The 23,729-nt window shown below is 49.5% G+C and overlaps 3 protein-coding genes and 1 pseudogene across 4 annotated transcripts in view; 2 read left to right on the forward strand and 2 right to left on the reverse strand.

The window, feature by feature from the left end:
• Nucleotides 1-1,600: 1,600 nt before the first annotated feature.
• On the forward strand, nt 1,601-3,035 carry Cebpe (CCAAT enhancer binding protein epsilon). Its single transcript, XM_005370476.2, has 2 exons — nt 1,601-2,110; nt 2,700-3,035. The coding sequence occupies exons 1-2, from the start codon at nt 1,601-1,603 to the stop codon at nt 3,033-3,035; spliced, it is 846 nt and encodes a 281-aa protein (XP_005370533.1).
• Nucleotides 3,036-12,389: 9,354 nt separating this feature from the next.
• On the reverse strand, nt 12,390-12,672 carry LOC113455662 (annotated as a pseudogene).
• A 2,051-nt stretch (nt 12,673-14,723) lies between these two features.
• Lmln2 (leishmanolysin like peptidase 2) lies at nt 14,724-20,599 on the forward strand. Its single transcript, XM_026777658.1, has 15 exons — nt 14,724-14,839; nt 15,271-15,404; nt 15,527-15,620; nt 15,705-15,756; nt 16,183-16,326; nt 16,592-16,717; nt 16,887-16,971; nt 17,080-17,225; nt 17,306-17,477; nt 17,807-17,876; nt 17,953-18,049; nt 18,139-18,390; nt 18,819-19,048; nt 19,214-19,393; nt 20,259-20,599. Exons 1-15 carry the CDS (start codon nt 14,724-14,726, stop codon nt 20,407-20,409), a joined length of 2,049 nt encoding a protein of 682 aa, XP_026633459.1. The 3' UTR covers nt 20,410-20,599.
• A 698-nt stretch (nt 20,600-21,297) lies between these two features.
• CUNH14orf119 (chromosome unknown C14orf119 homolog) overlaps nt 21,298-23,729 on the reverse strand; it is a 4,487-nt gene continuing 2,055 nt past the window's right edge. For both annotated transcript variants that reach the window (XM_026777667.1, XM_013354914.2), the window contains one exon: nt 21,298-22,249. In XM_026777667.1, coding sequence (XP_026633468.1) covers nt 21,832-22,248 — 417 coding nt within the window. In that variant the 5' untranslated portion in view covers nt 22,249 and the 3' untranslated portion in view covers nt 21,298-21,831. The remainder of the gene's footprint in view (nt 22,250-23,729) is intronic.

Here is a 23,729-nt window from a genome sequence, read left to right on the forward strand (position 1 = left end):
AAAAAAAAAAAAAGAAAGTCATTAAAAAATTCTGTCCCTCTCCCCAGAGCACCTGCTAGTAATAAAAGAGTCAGGAGGTATGATGACACACCTGTCAACTCAACTCTAGGGAGGCTAAAGCAGGAAGATTGACAGTTCAAGGCCAGCCTAGGCAAACAGGGAGCCTCAGCCTAAAAAACTGAAAAGTAACACATTTCTCATTTCTATGTATTCTTTTCTTGCTACTAGCCTTAGAGCCCTGCCTGAAGCTTGAATAAAAGCCCAGCCACAGCAGAGGCCTCTGCCTGCAGGGCAAAAGGCAATCCCAAAGGGAAAAGAAAAACCAAGTTTGGGGATCAGTAGACCAGCAAGAGGTGCAGCTGAGCAGTTTCGAGCTTCTCCCATAGACCCAGAAACAGCCCCAGGAGGAGGTGAGGACTCAAGAGTAGACTTCTCAAGCTTACAAGAGGAAGTGGACCCGAAAGACACACACTAGAGGTCAGAAAAGAGTCATGCAGAAGGAAAGATAGCAAGGGGAGCTCCAGTGAGCTCCAGAGCCTGCATACACCCCAGAGCACAGGAAGTAGGGGGCAGAGCCTCCAGTCAGTGTGGGGTGGGGTCAGCCTGAGCCTCTTTCAGTGAAGGTGAAGCAACTGGAGCCTCCAGCAGATCCTGTCTGTTGGTTCTAGGGCAGCAGCCTGCCTGGGCCTGAGGTACAGGGCTCATGTCTTGACCAGAGACCTCAGCTATGTCCAGGCAGTCTGTGGCAGGCTGCTAGAGGAAGCCAGGATGAGAAACATGTACACAAGCCCTGAACAAAGTCCTAGCCAAAGCCCTTACTAAAGCAGCACTCTAGAGGCAAAGGCAGGCAGAACTCTGTGAGTTCAAGGCCAGCCTGATCTATGTAGTGAGACCCCCCGTCTCAAAACTAACAAATGAGTGTACCTGTGCTCGGGCCAGGGGTGACTTGGTCCTGAACCCCTCAAACAATGATGGCCAGGAGAATGCTGTGGGAGGTGGGGCTACACAAGGAACTGACTTGCCCCAGGGTAGGTGGAGTTCAGGACTGGGGGGAACAGGGAGGGAGATGTGTCAAGGGAGGAGTTTAGACTGAGCTGGCATTGGAGGACTGCTTTCTCTATTGGCTGTGGCTAAGCTGGCATTGGAGGACTGCTTTCTCTATTGGCTGTGGCTTGGTGCCTTACTCTACACAGATGACATTCAGAGGAGCTACCCTGAACAACGGGTTGGAATCCCTTGGGCTCACAGGACAAGAGGGGACATTTTCCCAAACAACAACTTCTGGACTTTGGCTGGGGCCTTGCCAAAGAGCGCCCTAACTGCTAAGCACCCCTCCCTCTGGGGTGTGCCCTGCCCCTCCCTGACTCACACTAAGGAGAGAGGGGGAAAGGGAAGAAAGGAGAAGCACTGACTACAGAAGGAAAAGGAAGCAGTGGAGGAGGAGGAAAGCCACGTAGGAGTGGGTGACAGAAAAGCCCAGAGAGGTCAGACCTAGGGCAACGCTAGGGTCGGGGGAAGATCAAGAGAGGACAGGGTGAGCATCCCAAGGAGTGCCCCAGCACAGAACCCAGGGGCGGGGAGCCAAGGGGGCGGGCCGGCTATGTCCCACGGGACCTACTATGAGTGTGAGCCTCGGGGTGGCCAGCAGCCACTTGAGTTCTCAGGGGGTCGAGCTGGGCCTGGGGAACTGGGGGACATGTGTGAGCATGAGGCCTCCATCGACCTCTCTGCCTACATCGAGTCTGGGGAAGAACAGCTACTTTCTGATCTCTTTGCCATGAAGCCGGCGCCCGAAGCCCGAAGCCTTAAGGGCCCAGGAACCCCTTCGTTCCCTCACTACCTGCCGACTGACCCTCGGCCGTTTGCTTATCCCTCACATACATTTGGCCCAGATAGGAAGGCTTTGGGGCCTGGCATTTACGGTAACCCGGGGAGCTACGACCCCAGGGCTGTGGCCGTGAAGGAGGAGCCTCGTGGGCCAGAGGGCAGCCGAGGCACCAGCCGAGGTGGCTACAATCCCCTGCAGTACCAAGTGGCACATTGTGGGCAGACAGCGGTGCACCTCCCCCCGAGCCTGGCAGCACCTGGCCAGCCCCTACGCGTCCTCAAGGTAAGACCAAGACAGCTCTCCCTCTTTCCACCGCGGGCTGGAGCAAGGTGGTTGGATGAGGGGACTCTGACTTGGGGCTTACCTAAGAAGTCTGCGTTTGGTGCTCCTCTGTGAAAACTCCCCACCTTAAGGCCTTCTTTCCTCCCTCTTGTGTATTCGCTTCTGCATACTGCACTGTGTCCCGAAGACCTTGTGGGAGCTGCTCTGCCCTGATCTCGGCCTGGACCCGCTTCCCTGCTGTCGGTCCACTCCACCCCTTGTCTTGTTTCTCCACTGTCCGCTTCTGGAAGAGGAAATGCTGCTGATTGTAGAACTGTAGAACAGGAGACTTACAACAGACAAAGCGGAGGAAAGTGTCCTCAGAGAATATGAGAGCAGGAAGGAAAGCTTTGAGCTCCGATCAGGACCATGTGCATCTGGGTTGTCGTCTTTCACAGGGTCAGGGCGATGTCTGGGAGATGGCGGAACTGCCTGAGAGCCTGTATTCCTTGGACGCCCCAAGTATGCCCTTGCTGCTAGGATTCTTGCTCGGCTCTTCTCTGCCTCTTGGTGGACACTCACTTCTCTGTCCCTCTGACTTACCCTCCAGGCCCCTGTGGCGGCTGCTGCCCCTCCCTGCAGCCCTCTTCTCAAGGCGCCCTCCCCAGCTGGGCCCTCACACAAGGGCAAGAAGGCAGTGAACAAAGACAGCCTCGAGTACCGATTGCGACGGGAACGCAACAACATAGCAGTGCGCAAGAGCCGGGACAAGGCCAAGAGGCGCATTATGGAGACGCAGCAGAAGGTGCTGGAGTACATGGCTGAAAATGAGCGTCTGCGAAGCCGTGTGGAGCAGCTCACCCAGGAGCTAGACACCCTTCGGAACCTCTTCCGCCAGATCCCTGAGGCCGCCAGCCTTATCAAGGGCGTGGGGGGCTGCAGCTGAGCCTGCCTGGCAGACTGTGGACACCAAACCCTGCCGACCCCCTCCCTCCTAGGTCCCCAGAGTCCTCAATAGGCCAAGCCTAAAACAGGGATCATGGACAATGGCAGCCAGTAGCTGGGAAGGTCGGGACCTTAATGATTCTGAGGCTGAATAAATTACACTGTGGCTTGATGCTGGAGCTGTTCACTGGTCTGTGGCCTGGGCATACGTGGCTAGGTCCATATATTCTTGTCCCTATGTCCAAATGCTGCCCACATCTCTCTGTCACATCCTCCAGCCAAGCTGCAGGCCTGTCACTTCACCTCCGTGCCCTTCCACCTGTTTGGGCCTTTGTGCATGCTCAGTACCACCACCGTGCATGCCAGGGCCTGGAGCAGCCTCTGCACGCTCTTTAAAGAATTCTGGAGTTCGGGTGATCCCAGCACTACACAGCTCCAGTGCTGAGCCCTCTGACCCTAGGCGTGCTCCCTTACTTTCAGGCCTGGAGTTCTTTTCCCATGTGACTTTCTGACGGCTCTGCCTCACTCGTGGTCCCTTAGCTCTTGACCCAGCACTCCATCTCTTTTGTCTTGTTCCACAGCCCGGCTCCTCTCTTTCTCTCATCCCCTAGGGCACTGATTCCCTAACACAGGGAGAAATCAGTTAATATGTGAAACCCCCACATTTCAGGGGTTTTCTTCCCCACAGAACTGCAGCCCAGGAAGCAAAACTGTACAATAATTGAGTCTCAGTTTGCATCTCTGACTGATTGGTTATCTGATCCTGGACCAATTCCCTCTCCTCCCAGTGCCTCAGTTTCCTCATCTGCACAGAAGGAATCTCAGTACCTTCCCATTTGCTATTTTCACAGGGAAATGGGCTTTGACATGTGGTGAGCGTGACTCTTTGTTCCGGCTCCATTTTTGCTAGAAACAAAAAGACGTCAGACCTCCTCTAAACTTCTCTTTTTGCAGGTGAGGAGCCTGGGGCCTCAGAGCAAGGAGGAGACCCCCTAGAATCACAGAACTACGTAGAGTCAGAATCAAAAATAGCTCTGTGAAATCACAGATCTCAAGAGGTTCTAGGAGAGACCTCAAGAGATCATCTGTGCGAGCTTTGCCCTCAGACAAGCCAGATAGTGTGAGCCACATCTTGTAGATAAAAGCAGGGAGGGCCAAAAGGGATAAGAGCTCACTCAGTCCTTCACCACCTCAACGCGATGCTTGTCTTTCCTCTCACATCCTCCCCTCAGGGACAAACAGCAGGCAGATGTGGCACATGAGAGAATTCTGAGGGCTGGGGATGGGACGGAGTTGGCAGAATGCTTATCTAATATCCACAAGACCCTCGGTTCCACCATGAGCACCGCAAAAGAGTAGCAGTGAATTGTCCCACCGTGTTGGAGACTAGACGGGATGAGAGCTGAGGCAGGGGGATGGGCATGGTATACATAGACCATCACAGATCTGATTCCCTTTCCACATCAGACCTCAGTGGTCCACGCTATCAGACATCACAGATATCAGCGTGCACCAGGCTAATCTTGGCCAAAACTCTTCCCACTTCTGTCTCAGCACCCTCTCTTCTCCCTGTGCCCTCAGGTCCTCAGCCACGCTCTGTTTAGGGAGGACAGGCTTGAACCTTTGGGTGGAGGGTCTGATGGATGCTGCTTGGGTAAGGGGTGAAGGTGGCCGTCTCTATGAAACCTGGGAAATCCTCTCACCTTGCCTTTACCCCCTGGGATGTGTAACAGGGGGCTGCACCAAATGAAGCTGATGGCCCGGTCTCTCGATTCCCTCCACTTGACTTAGGACCACCCCACCCGCTCCTGGACTCCTTTTGAAGGCATTAGATGCTTTGTCTAAGTATCTCTCCCATGGCTCTGAGCTGTGTCTCCTTCCAGCCTCTCAGTGACCTGTCACACCTAAGAGTGTCTTTTTAATTGGCACTGAAGCTGAAGAAGCCGTCTCCCCAGTGAGATCCCGATGAGATATGACGAGGAATCAAACACAGCCCACTCCTTTTCTGTCCGACTCTGTCCCGCCGCTTGCAGGCGGCTCTCGAGCTGATGTTAACTGGCTTCCATCAAAGTCAATTATTCAACAGATACTGCCAAGCTTCTTTGCTGAGAAAAAGATGCGGCTCAGCTGCAGGACTAGGAAGGAAAAGGTAATAGACAAGCCTGCCTCCTGTCTCCACGGCCCTTCCACCCACCCCTCTGCTCTCTGTCCCTTCATGGGCTGTTCTGCTCTCAGGAGGCTGCCTGGAGGTGAGGGGGCAGTAGCGGAGGAAAGAGAAGGCTAGAGGAACAGAGACAGAGCCTCTCTTCTGGCCTCTCTCTTAGCATTCCCCTGTCCTTAGGGCCCTAAGGTGGCAACTGCTCCCCTGATATTGAACCCTGGTACCTGCCATTCCTGTAGTTTTCCAAGACTCTCCTTGGAGACATTATAAAGTACTTTTATTCTCACTATCCCATTCTAATGTGCCTGTGGGGAAAATCAAATTAACAGGTACTGTCTCGGCTAGGAAAGTTAAAGTCCTCTTGGAGGAAGTGACATTTAAGTTGAAACCTAAAAACTTTCAAGGAGGTTGATGGTCGCAGGGAAGAGAGATGAAGGGTAGGGGATAAGTACAGCTGGGCGCTCTGAAAATACCCCCTCCACAGCAAGGAATAGCTGTGGTCCCTCTGCCCTGACTGCTACCTGTGCTGGGAGTCTAGCTGGCTTCATCTTTGACCTGAGAGTGACCTCTCAGGGCTGTCCAAGGACTAGCAGGAGGAATGGAGGGAGGGGCACTTGGCCAACCCCTGCCAGAGTTTGGAAAGGCTTCTGGACCAAAGGTTGAGAACCTGTGAAAACCAGCACATTAAGCCCCCAGCCTCACTCCCACCCCCACGCCCACTCCCACCACCAACTCCATGTCCATTCCGGGCCACTTTTCCTTCTTCGAGCAGAACCGAGGTAAAGGGCAAGAGCCCTGAACTGAGACTCGCTCTCAGGCTATGGGGAAGCCGAGGAGAAGGAAGGTTGTGGGGAGATACTGATACCACGAGGGAGGAAGCTGCCCAAGGTGAGTCTGCCAAGGTCAGGCAGCGGCGCTTGTGAAAGCGGCCCCCTTCAGCGCACACCTCCCAACCCCCAGAGATTGCCTCACCCCAGCCCCCAGGGCCCCCAGCCCAGTGTTGCAAGATCCCCGTTGGGGTTGTGGTGGAAAGGGGCCTCTTCACCTCCACCCCCTGCCCTGCTCCAAGCCTGTGAGAAGACGCTAGTGTAGAGGAATGAGACAGCAGGGCCGAGGACCTGTGCCCTCCCCTTGGACAGTCACTAGTCTCCAGCCAGCCAACCCCTCCTCCAAACTCAAAGTGTTCTAACCTACACAGTATGCCCTAGCCTGACCTCAGAAACCCAATGGCAGGTGAGAAATTCTCTCCATGGGGAAAGAAGGTGGGTGTATTCGAAGGACAGCAGCAACTTGACTTTATTAAAATGACCAACAGCAGTGACTTATGGAGCAGGGGAAGGATCCTCTGTCCTGGCAAGGGAAGGCCCTGCTTGCAGGGGAAGACCCACCTGCAGAACTGTGACTTCTCACTTGTCCTAAAAAGAAGCCAGGTCATGATGCAGGCGGAGGCAAGCCATATATAGCATGGCTCCACCCCAGTACCCTTAAAGCTAAGCTTCATCCAAAGGCTCAAATTCAAAATCCCCATCGTTCCTCACAACACCTAATGGCTTGGTCACCCCGGCCAGGCCATCCAAACACTGCTGCAATCGGGACGGTTTGCAAAACTTCAGCTAGCTCCCCTTTTGTTACCATCTGAGGTTAGGACTGTACTTGGGAGATAAGCTCGGCCCCACCCACCTGTCCCACAGACTGCTGGCCTTCTGCAACTGGGAAGGTTTGCAAAACCCCTGCTAGCTCCAGCTGTCAACATCAGAGGCTAGCTAGGGCTGCACTCCAAGATAAAGGCTAGCTCCACCCACCCACCCTGCCTTCAAATCTCCAAAGTATCATGGCCCCCAAGAGACAGTGCTCCAAGGAGCCCACTCAGGGTCTGGAAACCTTCGCAGGCTAGCACTGAGCGCTCCTATCTGAACCTTGGGGTTCCATCGCCAGCCTCGCTTTCTGGTTTTGTGTTTGTTTCTTGAGTCTCTTAGGCTGAAGCCCAGACTAGCCTAGAATGCAAAGCAATCCTTCTGCCTCAGCCTCCTGAGTGCTGAGATTTCAGGCATAGTTCGACACACTCAACTTTTTTTCCTATCTTTGTCCTCACCACATGGAACACTTACTCTTGGCCAGGCACTTTTCTTCCATTAGGAGCTACAGGCTAAATGAGGTTCGTCTTTGCTCTTGTAAAGTTTACAGTTAATAAGGGTGGCAGACAAGCATGTTATCATAAATAGAGATTTCTAGATTGGGACCATTGCTGTGTGGTTAAAATAGAAGTGATTTGTGATCATTCTTGTTCGTTGCGAGATGGGGGTCTCACTACGGTAGTCCAGCCTGGATATGGACTCTTTTTTATTTATTTGGTTGGTTGGTTGGTTGTTAGGTTGTTTTTTTTGTTTTTTTTTTTTTGTTTGTTTCTGAGAGAATTTTTCTCTGTGTAGCCCTGGATGTCCTGGAACTCACTCGGTAGATCATTGAACTCAAAGATTCACCTGCCTCTGTCTCAAATGTGTGTACCACCACCACCCGGCTGGACTTGAACTCTTAATCCTCCTGCTTCAGTCTGGCAGATCCTGGGATTGCAGGTGTATACTACCATACCTGGCGCCAGTGGCAGGTTTCAATTAAGGCACGTGCTTTAAATGTAAGGACCAGGAAAGGCATGTTTGAGAGAATAACATAGAAACAGATTTCAAGAGGTAAGTCTGGCAAAAAGCAGGATTTCCCACATAGAGATAGTTGTTCCTAAGCAAGTCATTACCATTCACGTCACAGTCTGTGGTTGGAGTGGGACAGGGTAGATTGGGAGGGAGAGGGGTGCCCGGAATTAGGCCCACCATGGCTGCAGCTGGAGTTCCCAAGCTCCCTCTGGTGGGACCCAGAGCATAATGGAAAGACTGCCCTTCCAAAGGAAGAGAAACCCGCCTCTCTCTCTCTCTCAGAAAGGTAAAAATAAAAATAAGGAGCAGGTAAGAGAGCTCAGTAGATGGAGGCACATACTGCCAAACCTGGCACGAGCTTGATGCCCAGAACCTGGCAGGAAAGGGAAAGAACAACTCCTGTTTGCACATGGCACAAATGGTTAGACACACACACACAGACAGACACACACAGACACAGATATACAGACACACCTACACACGGACACAGACACACACAGACATACAGACATACATACACACACATACACACACAAACACACACACAGAGACACACACATACAGACACACATACACACACAGACATACACACACAGACACACATATACACACACAGACAGATACACACACATAGACACACACATACAGACACACACATATACACACACACACACTACTTTTTTATTTTGGTTTTTTTTGAGACAGGGTTTCTCTGTGGTTTTGGAGCCTGTCCTGGAACTAGCTCTTGTAGACCAGGCTGGTCTCGAACTCACAAAGATCCGCCTGCCTCTGCCTCCCAAGTGCTGGGATTAAAGGCGTGCGCCACCACCGCCCGGCTCACACACTACTTTTTAAATTTTATTTTTAGATTTATTTATTGTATTTTATATAAACAAGTGTTTGCTTGCATGTATATTGTGTGTACCACATGCATTCCTGATGACCGAAGAGGTCAGAAGAGGGTATCAGCTCCCCAGGAACTGGAGTTCTGGATGGTTGTAAGCTATCATTGGGTGCCAGGAATTCAACCCAGGCCCTCTGCCAGAGCAGCCAACTCTCTGACCTCCAAAATAAATGGGTTTTGTTTGTTTGTTTTTAACATGTAGTAAAGAATTTAAAACACATAGGGTTGAGTTGGGCATGGAGACACATACCTTTAAGCCTCGTGAGGCAGAGGCAAGAGGATCTCTATGAGTTTGAGGCCAGTCTGGTCAACTTAGCAAGTTCAAGGCCAGGGATTATACATAATGAGACCCTGTCTCAAAACACCAAAACTAGTGATAATTTTTAAAAATAGCTTTGGCTGGGCATGGTGAAGCAAACTTGCAATCCTAGCACTCAGTTAGCTAAGAAGGGACAATAGTAAGTTTGAGGCCAGTCTGTCAGCAAAGCAAGACCCCCATCTTAAAATAACGAAAAGACTTGTAGTAGACAGAGGATGTTACTATCATGGAGCTTTTATTTTTCATTGTGAAAAAAAAAAAAGAAGAAGAAGCCCCTAAAAGTGGCTGAGCTGCAGGGGAGGCTTCGGCATGAAGGAAGGTACAAAATTCCAGTTGCAGCCAGGCAGTAGTATGCTGCCTTTAAACCAGCACCCAGGAAGCCTGGTCTACAGAGTGAGTTCCAGGACAGCCAGGGATGTTACACAGAGAAAACCTGTCTCCAAAATACAAAACAAAAACCCAACAAACAACAACAAATCCCAGTTGCTAAGGGGAGGAGGAGAGAGCTGGTGGCTGAGATTTCTGGTTTGGGAGCACACAGTTGGAGCTGGTGATGAGCGTTTTTAGAGCGGCAATGGTCTGTCTTCTGGAATGATTTCCTCTGGTCCTTACCTGCTCAGATACAAACGCAGGCAAACGCTGGATCCGTCTAAGGTTGGTGCTCAACTAGGGAGGTTGGGAGGAAAGGATAGACAGGGAAGAGGGGTTGAAGAGGTTCAGGAAAGAACTTCATCAGAGAGTCTACACCCTAAGGCAGAGAGGGGGAGACTAAAGAAAAGAAGGGTCACCGTTTCCCAGCCAGCTTGTCCAACAGCTGCAGTGAGCCAACCTAGCAACGAACCCTAAGGAAAAGAGATCATATCAGAGAGGGGTGTTTGATTCCGTTATTTCGTAGATGTTTCAGTTTCTAGCGATGATAAGGCTCTGGGCACAGGCTGGGACTATCTCACTGGAGTGGAACGGAGGACAAGAATGTTAGAGGTGGTGGGGCAAAGGATCTGACAGAGTGCCTGCTGGACAGAGCACCACCCAGTGTCGCCACCACAGCGGCAATGCCACCACCAGTGTTGACTGTGCTCCCTCGTATTTTCTCCATTATCCTCCAACCTCTTATCACCCCTGTCTTATCCACCTTCCCTCTGGTCACCACCTTTTCTCCTCTGTCTCTCCTGTCTCTCCTTCCATCCTAACATAACCTCTGCTTCTCTGGGTGAATTTGAGAAGCCATACTGTGTAGTTGGTGTGATGAGGAGTCTAGGGTTGGAATCCTACACAATTATTTGATTGCCTAATTTTGTTGTGCCCAGATTGTAAAATTGAGATAATGGCAATAATACCTAATCCTCCTAAGGTTTCTGGAAGACTCACAGGGGTATACAATGTTTGGAACAATGTCAGGACACGAAATGTGCTTGTTGTGACAATGGCTGTTAGCGTAACTCCTCACCTCCTTCTCCTGCCTCATCCTCATCTTCTCACCTCCACCAGCCCTCCATAGTAACTTCACACGCCTTCAAAGAGATGAGTAAGACTATTTCTCTCTGAAGTCTGGTAGAAAAGCACAGTCTCACAAAAGTCAAGATGGAGCTGGGGCAATGAAGAGGTTTCAGTAGCTAAGAGCGTTTGTGCCCCTTGCAAGGGGACCTGAGTTCATTCTTCACACTCACAATCACCTGCAACTCCAGTTCCAGGGGACACATGCACAGGGCAGTAAAACACTTATACACATAAAATAGATAAAGCTTAAAAAGGAAGACTAACTCGGGAGGCAGATGTAGGCGGATCTCTGTGAGTTCGAGGCCAGCCTAGTCTACAGAGCTAGTTCCAGGACAGCTAGGGCTACACAGAGAAACCCTGTCTCAAAAAAACAAACAAACAAACAAAAAACCAAGAAAGAAAGAAAGAAAGAAAGAAAGAAAGAAAGAAAGAAAGAAAGAAAGAAAGACTAAATATGTAAAAAAAAAATAGAATTGGGCATAGTAATGCATTTTAAAAGTGATTGCAGCACTGAATTTCAAAGAAAAGAGTTGGGAGAATCCTGAGTTCAAGCGATAGCTTCTCAAAAAAAAAAAAAAAAAAAAAAAAAAAAACAAAAAACAAGGCCAGGCAGTGGTGGCACACTCATTTAATCACAGCACTTAGGAGGGCAGAGGCTACAGATAGATCTTTGTGAGTTCAAGGCCAGCCTGATCTACAAAGTGAGTTCCAGGACAGTTAGGACTATTACAGAGAGAAGCCCTGTCTGAGAAAAACAAACAAATAAACAAACAAAAACCTGTTTTTAAAGGTGAGAAATAATTGTTGTTGGAAGACAATGAATGTTCTCACCAGGCGGTGGTGGCGCACGCCTTTCATCCCAGCACTTGGGAGGTAGAGGCAGGTGGGTTCTGTGGGTTAGAGGCCACAAGAGCTAGTTCCAGCACAGTCTCTAAAACGACAGTGAAACCCTGTCTTAGGGGGGGAGGGGATGAATGTTCTCTTCTCTGGGGAATAAAGAAAACCCCAGTGGGTGGACAGCTTGGATCTGGAGCAAAGCCTGGGCAAGGAATTTTTCTTCCAGGCGTTTCCATGCAGGGTTGACAGTATGCCCTAGTTCACTGTCTTCTACAGTAGGCTCTGTCTGATCTGAGGGGTGTCATATAAACTACTTATAGGCACGCAGTGCAGGAAAAATAAGGTGTCCCTGTGTTTCTTCTGCTGGGGTGGAGCAAGTTCCACCCTCCACTCCCACAGCTTTTGTGACGGTAAAACAGCCCCTACTCCAGGAGGGTAAGGTCTCCCAGCACGGCCACAAGGGGGCAGCAAAGAACAGGAGTGGCTGTGGAGAACGGCCAGAAGTGGGCCAGGCCTGCTGAAGCCATCACACAAATACTCAGTGGGAGCTTTTTGGTTTGTTTGGTTTTGTTGCTCTCGTTTTTCAGATGAAAGGTCTTCAGACAGCTGGAGAAATCTGTATTTGTCTTAGACAAAGAAAAAGAGTCCCTTCAAGCCTGTACAGCTAATAATAATAATCTTTTAAATTCTAAATTCTCTGATTTCAGCGTGTGTGTGCATGTGTGTGTGTGTGTGTGTGTGTGTGTGTGTGTGTGTGTGTGAGAGAGAGAGAGATTTTTTTTCTTCTGGTGAAAATGAAAACAGGAGCTTGCCCTAGACCGTATAATATAAATTCTTTTTTAGAATTTATTTCTTTTTTTTTTTCTGGGTATCACAAAAGTTTATTTAGCAAAAAGTTTTTTGTTTTTTTGTTTTTTAATGAAAATGTTCATGACCCAATTCTACACCCAAGTCAAACAGTCCTTCGGGGAAGTATGTGGACTCCTCTGATGAACAGCCATTGTTTAGACTCTTTCCAAGGCTTCTAACATGATGCTGTTTCCTCGTATGACCACCATGCTGATGTCATTCTGTTGCCCGCTAGTTGCCATCTCCACACACTCATCAATGACAAGATTCATAAAGGGATCAAAGCCCCGAAGTATTCCTTGTACATGTCTGCCACCATTTAACTTCAATGATAACTTCTTGTCCATAAATTTCTTCAGTTCGGGAGGGTGGGCCTTTGCTCATGGCCGCTCTTCAGCAGGCTCGGCACGACGGAAAGGAGCGGGCAGCCGTACAGATGCACGCGCGGCAGGCCGGGCGCTGATGTCTGACCTAGAATTTTTTTTTTTGGTTTTTCGAGACAGGGTTTCTCTGTGGTTTTGGAGCCTGTCCTGGAACTAGCTCTGTAGACCAGGCTGGTCTCGAACTGACAGAGATCCGCCACCATCGCCCGGCTTAGAATTTATTTCTTTACATTCTGACTGCAGCCTTCCCCTCCTAACATATATTCTTTTCTAGCTCACGAGTGCCATTGGAGGCCAGAATCCCTGGTTAGCCCTGGAGCTGGAGCTGCAGATGGTTGTGAGGCACCTGACATGGGAGCTGGGAATCAGGAATCCTGCTATCAGATGTTTACATCACAGTTCATAGCAGTGGCAAAATTACAGTTATGAAGTAGCAACAAAATCATTTTATGGCTTTAATCCCAGCACTCGGGAGGCAGAGGCAGGTGGATCTCTGTGAGTTCGAGACCAGCCTGGTCTACAGAGCTAGTTCCAGGACAGGCTCCAAAGCCACAGAGAAACCCTGTCTCAAAAAAAACAAAAAAAAAAATCATTTTATGGTTGAGGGTCACCACAACACAACTTGAGGAACTGTATTAAAGCCCCCCTCCCAAAAAAAGGGTCCCAGCATTAGGAAGGGTGAGAGCCACTGTCTGAACTGCTGGGCTGTGTGCTGTGTGCCCTGGGCACTGTTAGCGCTTTACAGCTCCTCGCTTACCCCCTGTAGCAATCCTTTAAGTATATTCATCCTTAATATGGGAGCATTAGAGCACTTGGTCAAAAGGACATTAACAGGCGGTGGTGGCGTTCGCCTTTAATCCCAGCACTCTAGAGGCAGAGACAGGCGGATCTCTGTGAGTTCAAGACCAGCCTGGTCTACAGAGCTAGTTCCAGGACAGGCTCCAAAGCCACAGAGAAACCCTGTCTCGAAAAAAAAAAAAGAACATTAACAGGGCTGGGCAGCAGTGGTGGCAGGAGAATCTCTGAGTTCAAGGCCAGCCTGGTCTACAAAGAGTTCCAGGACGACCAAGACTACACAGAGAAACCCTGCCCGTATTCGTTTTCCCAGAGAATCCAGAAGTTGCCTTTATACTCTGGTCCTGAACAGGTTGTGATGGTGCACACCTTTGGTCCCAGTACTCTGGTACTCAGGAGGCAGAAGCAGGAAGATCTCTGTGAGTTCCAGGCTAGCCTGGTTTGCATAGAGAGTTTCAGGCTAGCCAAGGCTACACAGTGAGATCTTGCTCCCCCCCCAAAAAAAAAATAAAAATAAAAATAAGAATAGACTCTAATCCTTCCCTGTCATTAATTAGGTACTCTGCTTTAACATATGTGACTATATCCCTTGCCTTCAAAATGAATTAGTGGAGCAGACAAGAAGGTACTTGGTTGTAATCTCTGCACTTGGGAAGCAGAGACAAAAGGGTCACAAGTTCAAGGCCTGAACTACATAACAGAGAAAAGTAGCTAAAATAATAGTTAGGCACTCATAAGACCTGGCAGGAAGTAGGCTTCTTCTTGGAGTTTCTGTGAGCAGGAAGAGCCTGTGCCTGTACTTAGAGAAAAGCAGGTCTTGTCAGGGGTACAAGGAAGGTCAGGGAGCTCCTGTAAATGCTCCCTCCCACCTCTGGGTGTGGAATTTGGGCTGGAGATGTTAAGAAAGACTTCCCAGAGTAACTACAGGAAAGGTGGGGGTTAGCCCACGGGGAGGAAGGGTGGCCAACCAGGGGAAGCAGTTCAGAAAGGCACAGTGGGAGCGGAGGAAACAAAGGGCTCCAATAGTTCCCACAGACTATCTTTGAACTTCTATTACACCCATCTTGACAGTTATTTTTTCCCCTCCTGTCAGTGAGTGAGCTGGTTCTGGGAAGCCTCTCAGGCCTAGCTCACAGCCTCCCAGAGGAGGAGGTACTGGTTGGTTTGTTTGCTGTGTACCAGCTGGCAGCACTACACAGGTGCAGAACATTCCTGAAAGTCTCACAGCCTAGTGAGAGGCTGGCCCAGTAAAGGGCAAGACCTGTTTGCTCACCTCCAAGGAGATGTCAGGCATCCATGAAAAACAACAAAAACAAAAACGACTGCCCCCTGGCATCCCTCATCCATCTCCTGCACTTTTTCGCTGTGGTCTTGGGGGGGGAGACTTCAAGACTTCCCACTGAGAAAGTGGGGTAGGCCCTCTCTGGGAAAGTAAACTGAAGGCTCGGAGCCACACTTCCCAGCTCTCCACCTCTGGCACCCTAGAGGAGACAGCCCTAGTCCTTGTGGTCCATATCCTACCTCCTAGTAGGAAAGGAGACTTAGTTAACAACTTCCAGCTCCTCAGAGAGCAAGCGAGAATGGTCCCGGGTGTGTGAAGAGAGAATACAGAGAGAAGGGAAATGCAAGACCTGGCCACAGCTGGCAGGACCCAGGGCTGGCTGTGGAGACACAGAGTGAAGATGCAGCTGCTACTCCTCCTTGGGGTAGCCACAAGCAGATGTCTGCATGACGAGACCCAAAAGACTGTGCGCCTTCTCAGGCCCCACTTCTCCCAAATGCCCATACACTCCCGCTCCTCAATCCTTCCTCTCCCTGACTCCCATGATCCTCAACCCCTTAGAATCCAGACCTACTATACAAGAGATCCCGTATCCAACGAAGCTTGGGCTCCTGAAGCAGATGAAATGAGAGGGGCATCTCGAGCCCTGGCTGCACTGAGAGAGACCACTCGAAGAATTCAGAGTATCCTTGCAGGTAAGTGAGGAGCAAGGAATGATCATGGAAGGCTGAGGGGCAGAGAGGTCCAAGACAAAGAGTCCATCACAGAAAAGGAATTGAACTCAGATGATGAGATGAAAATGTCCTCTTGTCTCAAGTCATCCCAGTACGAGGACCTCTGCTTTTGAGTCGGGACCCCACACGATACTGCCATGCCATCTGGGGAGACCCAGACACTCCAAACTACCACAGGTGAGCTTGTCACTGTGAATGTCTTCTTCAAAGACATATAGAAAATGCCTCCAGCTCATTTCTACACTTTTTTTTTTTGGACAGGTGTAGCCTCTTGAACCCAGGATACCAAGGAGAGAGTTGCCTCGGGGCAAAGGTGAGAGCAAGTCACCAGTCTTAGGGATCTGAAGGTCTCTAACCTACTTAGACTTCCCTAATACCTCAGCACATAAAAGGAACTGATCTCAGATATGTGAACTTGTCCTCTTGTCCTGTTCTTCATAATAACGTACATTCCTTAGTTTCTTTCCGCCAACTCTCCTCAGATACGTTAAAGCAGAGCTCTAGTGGCTAGGGGCACAACTCTGGGTTTGTTTGGTTTTTTTTTTTTTTTTTTTTTTACTCAATTTGAGCCCAGGTCTCGCACATGCTATTAGGTGCTCTGAGGTATACACACTCAGCTAGCAATCAGTTCCAATTGGCTACCTCGATTGGTACTGAGGCAGCCCACATTATCTCCTTCCTCCAAGCTTCCAGTTTCCATCCATCTGCTACGTTTATACGAGATTTCATTCCCTGACAGATACCTGATGCCCACCTGCGTGGTTATTCCGTGTGGCCAGAGCATGGTCTGCCCCAGCTAATCCAACCAGACGGCCCCGGAGTCCAAAACACTGATTTTCTCCTGTATGTGCGGGTCGCCCACACTTCCAAGTGTCACAAAGAGGTGAGGTTCCAAGCCTACCCTTTTTCCCTCTCTTAATCTGAAGTTTTGTAAGGAGGGGTATGGAAATAGAAGCAACTTTATTGAGTTGTGCTTTTGGGGGAGGCAGTTTGGGGTACGCTGACAAAGCTAGAATTTGGGGCTAAGAACCTTCCACAAGGGTACCACCCCACCAGCACTCTCCAGAGGCCCTGCTCCATCTTCAGAAAGGCTCCATCCAGCTGTACTGCCTCCCTCTCCTTTCTGTGCTACCTTCTCTTGTTTGCAGCCCTCTGTCATAGCTTATGCAGCCTGCTGCCAGCTGGACTCAAAAGACAGGCCCCTCGCTGGTACCATTGTCTACTGTGCCCAACATCTCACCAGCCCCAGCCTCAGCCATAGTGACATTGTCATGGTGACTACTGCATGAAGGACTGGGGGGTGGGGCCGGGGTGTCAGTCTCCCAGGAAGAACCTACTGAAGGTGGTGCCTTAGGCTCTACAGAGAGCTGGTTATGCAGAGGGCCTAGAGTCCTGCTACAGAGACAGCCCCCCCACACACACTCTGCAACCGCTTGTTCTTAGGGTACGCTACATGAGCTGCTCCACACACTGGGTTTTTCTGGAGAGCTCTTCAAGAAATGGCGGGATTGTTCCTCAGAACTCAGCGGTAAGCGGGAGGAACGAGGGAGTGGGCTTCCTGTAATGTCAACCAGAGGGAGTCCACCACCTTTCGATTCTATGTCACCCTTCCTAAGTTTTCCTTTTTCGAAGGCAGCCAGAGAGAACTGTTCTACAAGGAAACAAGTGACAAGGCGGGATGAGTGGGGACAACTGCTTCTCAGCACCCCAGCTGTTAGCCACAGCCTAGCCAAGCACTTGGGTGTCCCGGGGGCTTTGCTGGGTGCTCCTTTGGAAGAAGAGGTGAGAATAACACCCTGGGATGATAAGAGAAACAAGGAATAGCCAAATAGCAACCAACTAATTGCTGCCTTACCCAACAGGGCTCTCTGTCTTCACACTGGGAGTCCAGGTTATTCCAGGGCTCTGTGATGACGGCTACCTTCGAAGGTGCCCAGCGCAGTCGACTTGACCCAGTAACGCTCGCTGCCTTTGAAGATTCAGGCTGGTACCAAGTCAACTACAGCACTGCAGAGCAGCTATTGTGGGGTCAGGGTAAGAGGCAGAGATCTGCCGGGCAACACTTCCAACCCAAGTCAGCTTTGGGGCAGGATCCAGTCTGGAGCTATTCGCTACTAAGGTGTAATTCAAACTGTAAGCAGTGCTGGTGCTGAGGGATGGGGTTTTATCCCCCTCCCCCCACAAGACAGGGTCTGGCTGAGTAGTTCTGGTTGTCCTGGAACTCACTCTGTAGACCAGGCTGGCCTTGAACTAACAGAGATCCTCCTGGCTCTTACTCCCAAGTGCTGGGATCAAAGCCGTATGTCACTGTGGCCATCTGAGGTTTCGTCTTCGCATGCCTTCTTTTCTTATCGCACAAGCAGGCTCTGGTGTAGGATTTGGCCTGGTGAGCACATGCAGCAATGGGTCCTCAGACTTCTTCTGCACCCGCAGGTGTGTGTTGGGTGGGCAGGGGACTGTACAGCTGTCGGTGATCCCGGCGTCATCTCTAACTATCGATCCCACACAGTGGGCTGGGCTGCCACTACCTGCACCTGGACAAGGGAAGCTGCTCCTCAGACCCAACGCTAGAAGGCTGCCGCATGTACAAACCCTCAGCCAGTGGGGTGAGTGGACTACAGAGCAGAGGAAGCAGGCCCAGGAAGAGTCGACCTCTACGGCCTTACACCAGTCTGCCATTTTCCCTACACTTCAGGGCGAGTGCTGGAAGGTGGAGAATGGACTCCTTGCAGGAGCAGAGAACCCCCACGGGGAGATCTACCATCCCTACAGCCGCTGCTTCCTTGCCAACCTCACCTCCCAAGTGCTCTCCAAAGACAAGGGCAGCCAGCTCTCGGTGACTCCCACAGGCCGTTGCTATCTTCATCAATGCACACACAAGGGAACATACAAAGTACAAGTGGAGGGATCACCATGGATACCCTGCCTTCCAGGAACGGCTATTCAGGTGAGAATTTTTCTTTTTCTTTCTTCCTTTCTTTTCTTCTTCTTTTTTGGTTTGTTTTTTCAAGACAGGGTTTCCGTCCTGGAACTCGCTCTGTAGACCAGGCTGGCCCAGAACTAGCTACATAGCCCAGGCGATCCTCTTAGCAATCATCCTGTCTTAGCCTCCCATACACTGGGATTACAGACATGAACCACCAAGCCTAATATTGTTTTTGGAAATCTTGAATTTTTATATTATATGTATTTACTTAGCAGTGCTGGGGATCAAATCTAGGGCATTGCAGTCTCTGGGCTGTATCTTCAACCTCTGGTCCACCTATCTTTCTCCCCCTAATTGTCTCCCTAGCCCACGACTGGGCCAGCTTCCCTAGAAGGTGACCCTAAACAAGTACCCGAGGCTGTAGCTTACACCCTACCATCCCCTTGCAGATACCTGGATACTATGGTCTTCTCTACTGTCCCCAAGGCCGGCTATGCTTGAGTAACCAAGGTACCAGTGCCATCACTTCTCCACCAAGGAGTTTTTCAACCCCAAACCTGCTATTCCAGCTGTCTTTAGGGCTAACTGAGACCCCAGGCTACTCTCTGGGGAAAGAACAGAGAGAAGAGCTGGCTGAGGTGGTTCTGCAGGCTCTGGTGACAAGAGGTGGCAGTAGCAGGTAAAGGGGACAATTCTACCTGTTTGGACAATGGGCCATAGAGAACGCTTGGGTCCTTTCTTCCTTACTCTCTGCACTCCGCTCTCCTCCCTCTGAAACGACTCCTAACTTTAGATGTTCTTCTAAGCACTCCTCCTCCATCAGGCGATCTCACTGTCTGTTCAGGTGCTATTTTCACAGCCCAGCCATCACCTCGAGTCTGGTGTTCACTGTGAGTATGTGGAAGCCTCCAGGCTGCCAAGGGCCTTCCGTTGCTACACTGTACAGGACCCTGACTCTGACTCTTCAGGAGAAACCCCTCCAAGTACACTATGAAGAAGCCATCTTTACCACAGAATACAGCAAGTAAGTAAGATCGTGCCTCTGCTCTCAGATAATTGAAATCATGTTTGTTTGGGGGTTGTGTTTTTAAGATTTCCTTATTTGTATGTATCTGCATGTGTAACCTTATGCCAGAAGAGAGCCTCAGATCCCACTACAGATGGTTGTGAGCTCATGTGGTTGCTGGGAATTGAACTCGGGGCCTTGGGAAAAACAGTGCTCTTAACCACTGAGCCATCTCTCCAGCCCCCTGAATTCACATTTGTTAGGCATGAATTTATGCATACCTTTTTCTAGACAAGGCTATGTTTATCAGTAAAGATGGCCAACATCACCTTGCACTCATCAAACATAATAGGACTCAATCCCTAGAACTTAGGAATTTCAATTACCTTGTTTTGTTTTTTGTCGGGGCAGGGGAGGGTGAGACAGGGTTTCACTGTATAGCCCTGGCTGGTCTAGAACTTACTTTGTAGACCAGGGTAGCCTTGAACTTACAGATTCATCGGCTTCTGCTTCCCCAGTTGTAGGGTTTTGTTTTTGTTTGTTTAAAAACAAGACAAGATCTCATTTAGGATCAGGCTGGCCTCAAACTTACTGAGGATCTTGAACTTCTGATCCTCCTGCCTCAGGAGTACTGGGTCATATGGTAAACATGGGCCATCACAAATCTTTTCAGCAGTGTCTTCCCATAAGCTTGTCATTACCATTAGGGTCTCCTTTCTGTACTTGAAGCTGTTGGAGACTTGGACCTTGGTTTCATACCCATGTTTTGGGTTCAACATCAGCTTTTACTGGGTTGTTTGCCCTAGTGCTTGATCCAAACAGGTTTCCATTCCATAATGCCTGAACACCCCTGCAGGACAAACAGTGCCTTTCCTGTTCCTAGGCTGTTGACTTCCTCGGACCATAACCTCTCTGTGACTGACCAACTTCTACTCACCGGATTCTGCCTACTGTTGCTAATTCTGGTGGGTGCATTGGGAACTATGGCTTATCAGAAACGAGCTACACGCCAAGTGGGACCATCTACCACCTAATCATCATGAGATACATGTGCAGGTGTGATGCCAGCCAGCAAAATGGCTCAATGGGTAAAGTCACTTACCTGAGTTTGATTCTTAAGGAGCCACAAAGTGGCGAGAGAAGACCAACTCCTACAAGTTGTCCTGACTTCTGCGTACACACTCTATGTAGCTCATGAGTACCCATATACAGACATATATGAACACATCCAGAACTGCTTAATTTTATTATTTATTTATTTATTTATTTATTTTTTCGGTTTTTCGAGACAGGGTTTCTCTGTGGCTTTGGAGCCTGTCCTGGAACTAGCTCTTGTAGACCAGGCTGGTCTCGAACTCAGAGATCCGCCTGACTCTGCCTCTCGAGTGCTGGGATTAAAGGCGTGCGCCACCACCACCCGCCCGGCGTCTACTGTTTTTTTGTTTTGTTTCGTTTTTCAAGACAGGGTTTCTCTGTGTAGACCCTGGTGTCCTGGAACTTACTCTGTAGAACAGGCTGGTCTTGAACTCAGGAGATCCACCTGTCTCTGGCTCCTGAGTGCTGGGATTAAGGCCCTCACACACACACTTAAAAATAAATGAAGATCTACTTATTGTAAATCCTGTTCTACTTTCCTCAGAATGCCTCTTTGCCAGGATATCAACTCTTCAGTAGTTTTGCCATATATAAAATGTGGAGTCTTATGGTGAAGAGCTCTCCTTTATTTTCATACTCCCCCACAAATCAACAGTTTAATTTGTGAAGCATCAGTTATTTTCAGACTGTTGTGGACCAATAGCAGAGCAGGAACGTTTGCCACCAGCCCTAAGTGCATCATACGCACTTTAGAAAAGGTTGCTGCTATTTGATGTTTCTCTAACATTCATTGCTCTTTGGAGTCAAACAATGCACAGGTTCAAGTAATTATTTTCCTCTCTTGATTTTCCTTAATTTATTAAATCATCACTGGAAAATCCAATAGTTGGGACATCACATTTTATACTAGAGTTGCGTGAATGTGGTAAAACCAGCTATCTGGGCCAGCAGTAGGCCTGAGTTATAAAATACAGGTTCATTTACTTATAGTAACAAAAGTCACTAAATTCTTGAATTTAGACATCTCCTGCTAAAGCAGGTACGTGCCATAACCAGATTTGTCTAAATGAATGACATTTACAGAGTCCAGGTGGCATCACTAAGTTAAAAACAGTGCCGGCACTCATCATGAAGTTCACACAATTTTCTTCCCCCAGGGGCAGGGTCTCTTTGTAGCACTGGCTGTCCTGGAACTTGATATGTAGGCTAGGCTGCCTCTGCCTCCTGGTGTTGGAGAAAAGGGCACACCACTGCCCCAGCAGTCAGACACATCTCTAAGTGACATACTTGCCCTCAGCTGTCACGCTAGTCATGGTCTTTGGCTTGATCAGACATAGTTATCTTCTTGATCTGATTAGCTATCAGTCTTTACCGGCAGTGGCAGCTACTTCTTGGTAAAACTTTGCAACAAAATCTGGCTCACTGACCTCCAGCTGTCTGACAAATTCATTGCGCTCCTGATCAGCCCAACCTCGAAACCACTGATCCCAAAGCCGTAGCTGACACTCAAAGATACACGGTGGCCGGTTTGCCCCAGATACACTAAGCTGCTCCAGACCATCCAGCAGAGGCTGCAGCTTTCCAGGCACTGCCTTAGCTACCAGGTCTTGTAGAAAACGTTCCCGCTGGGGACCCGACCAACTGGCAAACCAGTGAAGAATACACTTCATCTCCTGGGAAGTGATGTAAGACATTGGAGGAGGGGACGAGCCAGCAATGTCATCTGGCACCGAAGGTAAGGATGGTGGCATTGACGAAGATGACGATTCCAGTGGCATCCTGAAACAAACACACCTGTTAATACAGTCTATGGCAGAGAGCAATCCAAACATAACCTCCTAGGCAGCAAACCCTAGTGCACCCAATTGATAGCCACTCATTCAATCTAGAGGAAAACAACAGGACACTTCTTTCTTTCCTTTTTTTTTTTTTCGAGACAAGGCTTTTCTGTAGCTTTGGAGTCTGTTCTGCTCTTGTAGACCAGGCTAATCTCGAATTCACCGAACCCGCCTGCCTCTGCCTCCCAAGTGCAGGAATCAAAGGCAAGCGCCACCACCACCTGGCTTATTTCATTAACATTTATTTACATCTATTTGATGCTAAAGTTCTTCACGTGCTGGAAGTTTTTGTTAGCATTAGTTTCTCTTGAGATGGTTTTGTTCTTTGTAGCCCATCCTCCAGTTTGGGAACAATTCCTTTTCAAAAGTGAAGAGCCTTTTGACGAGACAGGCAAGCTCACCTGTGGGTTAATCTGACCGTATTTTGGGTGCATTGCTCTGGATATTGTCAATGACCATAGAATCTACTTCAAAGCTTGTGGTTCTGCATTGTCAAGCATGTGTAGCAAAACTTCAGCACTTTTGGGGACCACCAATCACAAGTCTAGCCCTACTCTTACCAACTCTACTGTAATACTGCCAAAAGGACAGTTCCTTAAAGGGACATCTTTCAAGTACTTGGTAGCTCTTTAGGTACATAAGGCCTTGATGGCTTGGGCAATTTCACATGTGTTTTAATGTGAACACAGACACCTAACCTCTTGGTTTGAATAATTTGAAGGTAGAGGTTTCTGGGTCAAGAGTAGAGTAATCATTGTTACAGGTTACCTCAAGCAATCTTAGAAAAAAAACCTTGCTCCCTGCCTCAGCCTTCCATGCGTTGGTGTTAAAGATTACAGGCATATCAACACATCCACCCACAGCCTCTCTCCCCACATCCCTTCTAATTTTCGGGTAGCCTAGGCTGAACACATAGCTAAGGATGGCCTTGAACGGTGACAGCCCACCCCACCATTCCCAGGGTGCTAGGAATAGAAGCCAGGGCTCCTGGCATGCTAAGAGAGCACTCTACCAGTTGGATCTCCAGCCACCACTACAAATCTTAAAACAACCAACTGAGGGGTTGGGGAGATGACTGCTCAGCATTTAAACGCACTTCCTGTCCTTTCAGAGCACTGCCTCCAGCGTCTGCGGGACACGCATACACCCACAGACACAGACACTCAGCGTCTGCAGGACACGCATACACCCACAGACAGACACAGACATTCAGCGTCTGCGGGACACGCATACACCCATAGACAGACACAGACACTCAGCGTCTGCGGGACACACATACACCCACAGACAGACACAGATACTCAGCGTCTGCGGGACACGCATACACTCACAGACAGACACAGATACTCAGTATCTGCGGGACGCATACACCCACACACAGACACAGATACTCAGCGTCTGCGGGACACGCATACACCCAC

The sequence above is a fragment of the Microtus ochrogaster genome, unplaced genomic scaffold (genome assembly GCF_000317375.1).
Source record: "Microtus ochrogaster isolate Prairie Vole_2 unplaced genomic scaffold, MicOch1.0 UNK80, whole genome shotgun sequence".
In the NCBI taxonomy this organism is placed as follows: domain Eukaryota; kingdom Metazoa; phylum Chordata; class Mammalia; order Rodentia; family Cricetidae; genus Microtus; species Microtus ochrogaster.

What these genes read in the sequence shown, in the direction of transcription:
- Cebpe (XM_005370476.2), top strand. Translation starts at nt 1,601, where the DNA reads ATGTCCCACGGGACCTACTATGAGTGTGAGCCTCGGGGTGGCCAGCAG. An exon ending in AGCCCCTACGCGTCCTCAAG is followed by an intron (nt 2,111 to 2,699) that starts GTAAGACCAAGA and finishes CTTACCCTCCAG; the next exon opens with GCCCCTGTGGCGGCTGCTGC.
- Lmln2 (XM_026777658.1), top strand. Translation starts at nt 14,724, where the DNA reads ATGAAAAACAACAAAAACAAAAACGACTGCCCCCTGGCATCCCTCATC. An exon ending in AATTCAGAGTATCCTTGCAG is followed by an intron (nt 15,405 to 15,526) that starts GTAAGTGAGGAG and finishes TCTTGTCTCAAG; the next exon opens with TCATCCCAGTACGAGGACCT. An exon ending in AGAGTTGCCTCGGGGCAAAG is followed by an intron (nt 15,757 to 16,182) that starts GTGAGAGCAAGT and finishes ATTCCCTGACAG; the next exon opens with ATACCTGATGCCCACCTGCG.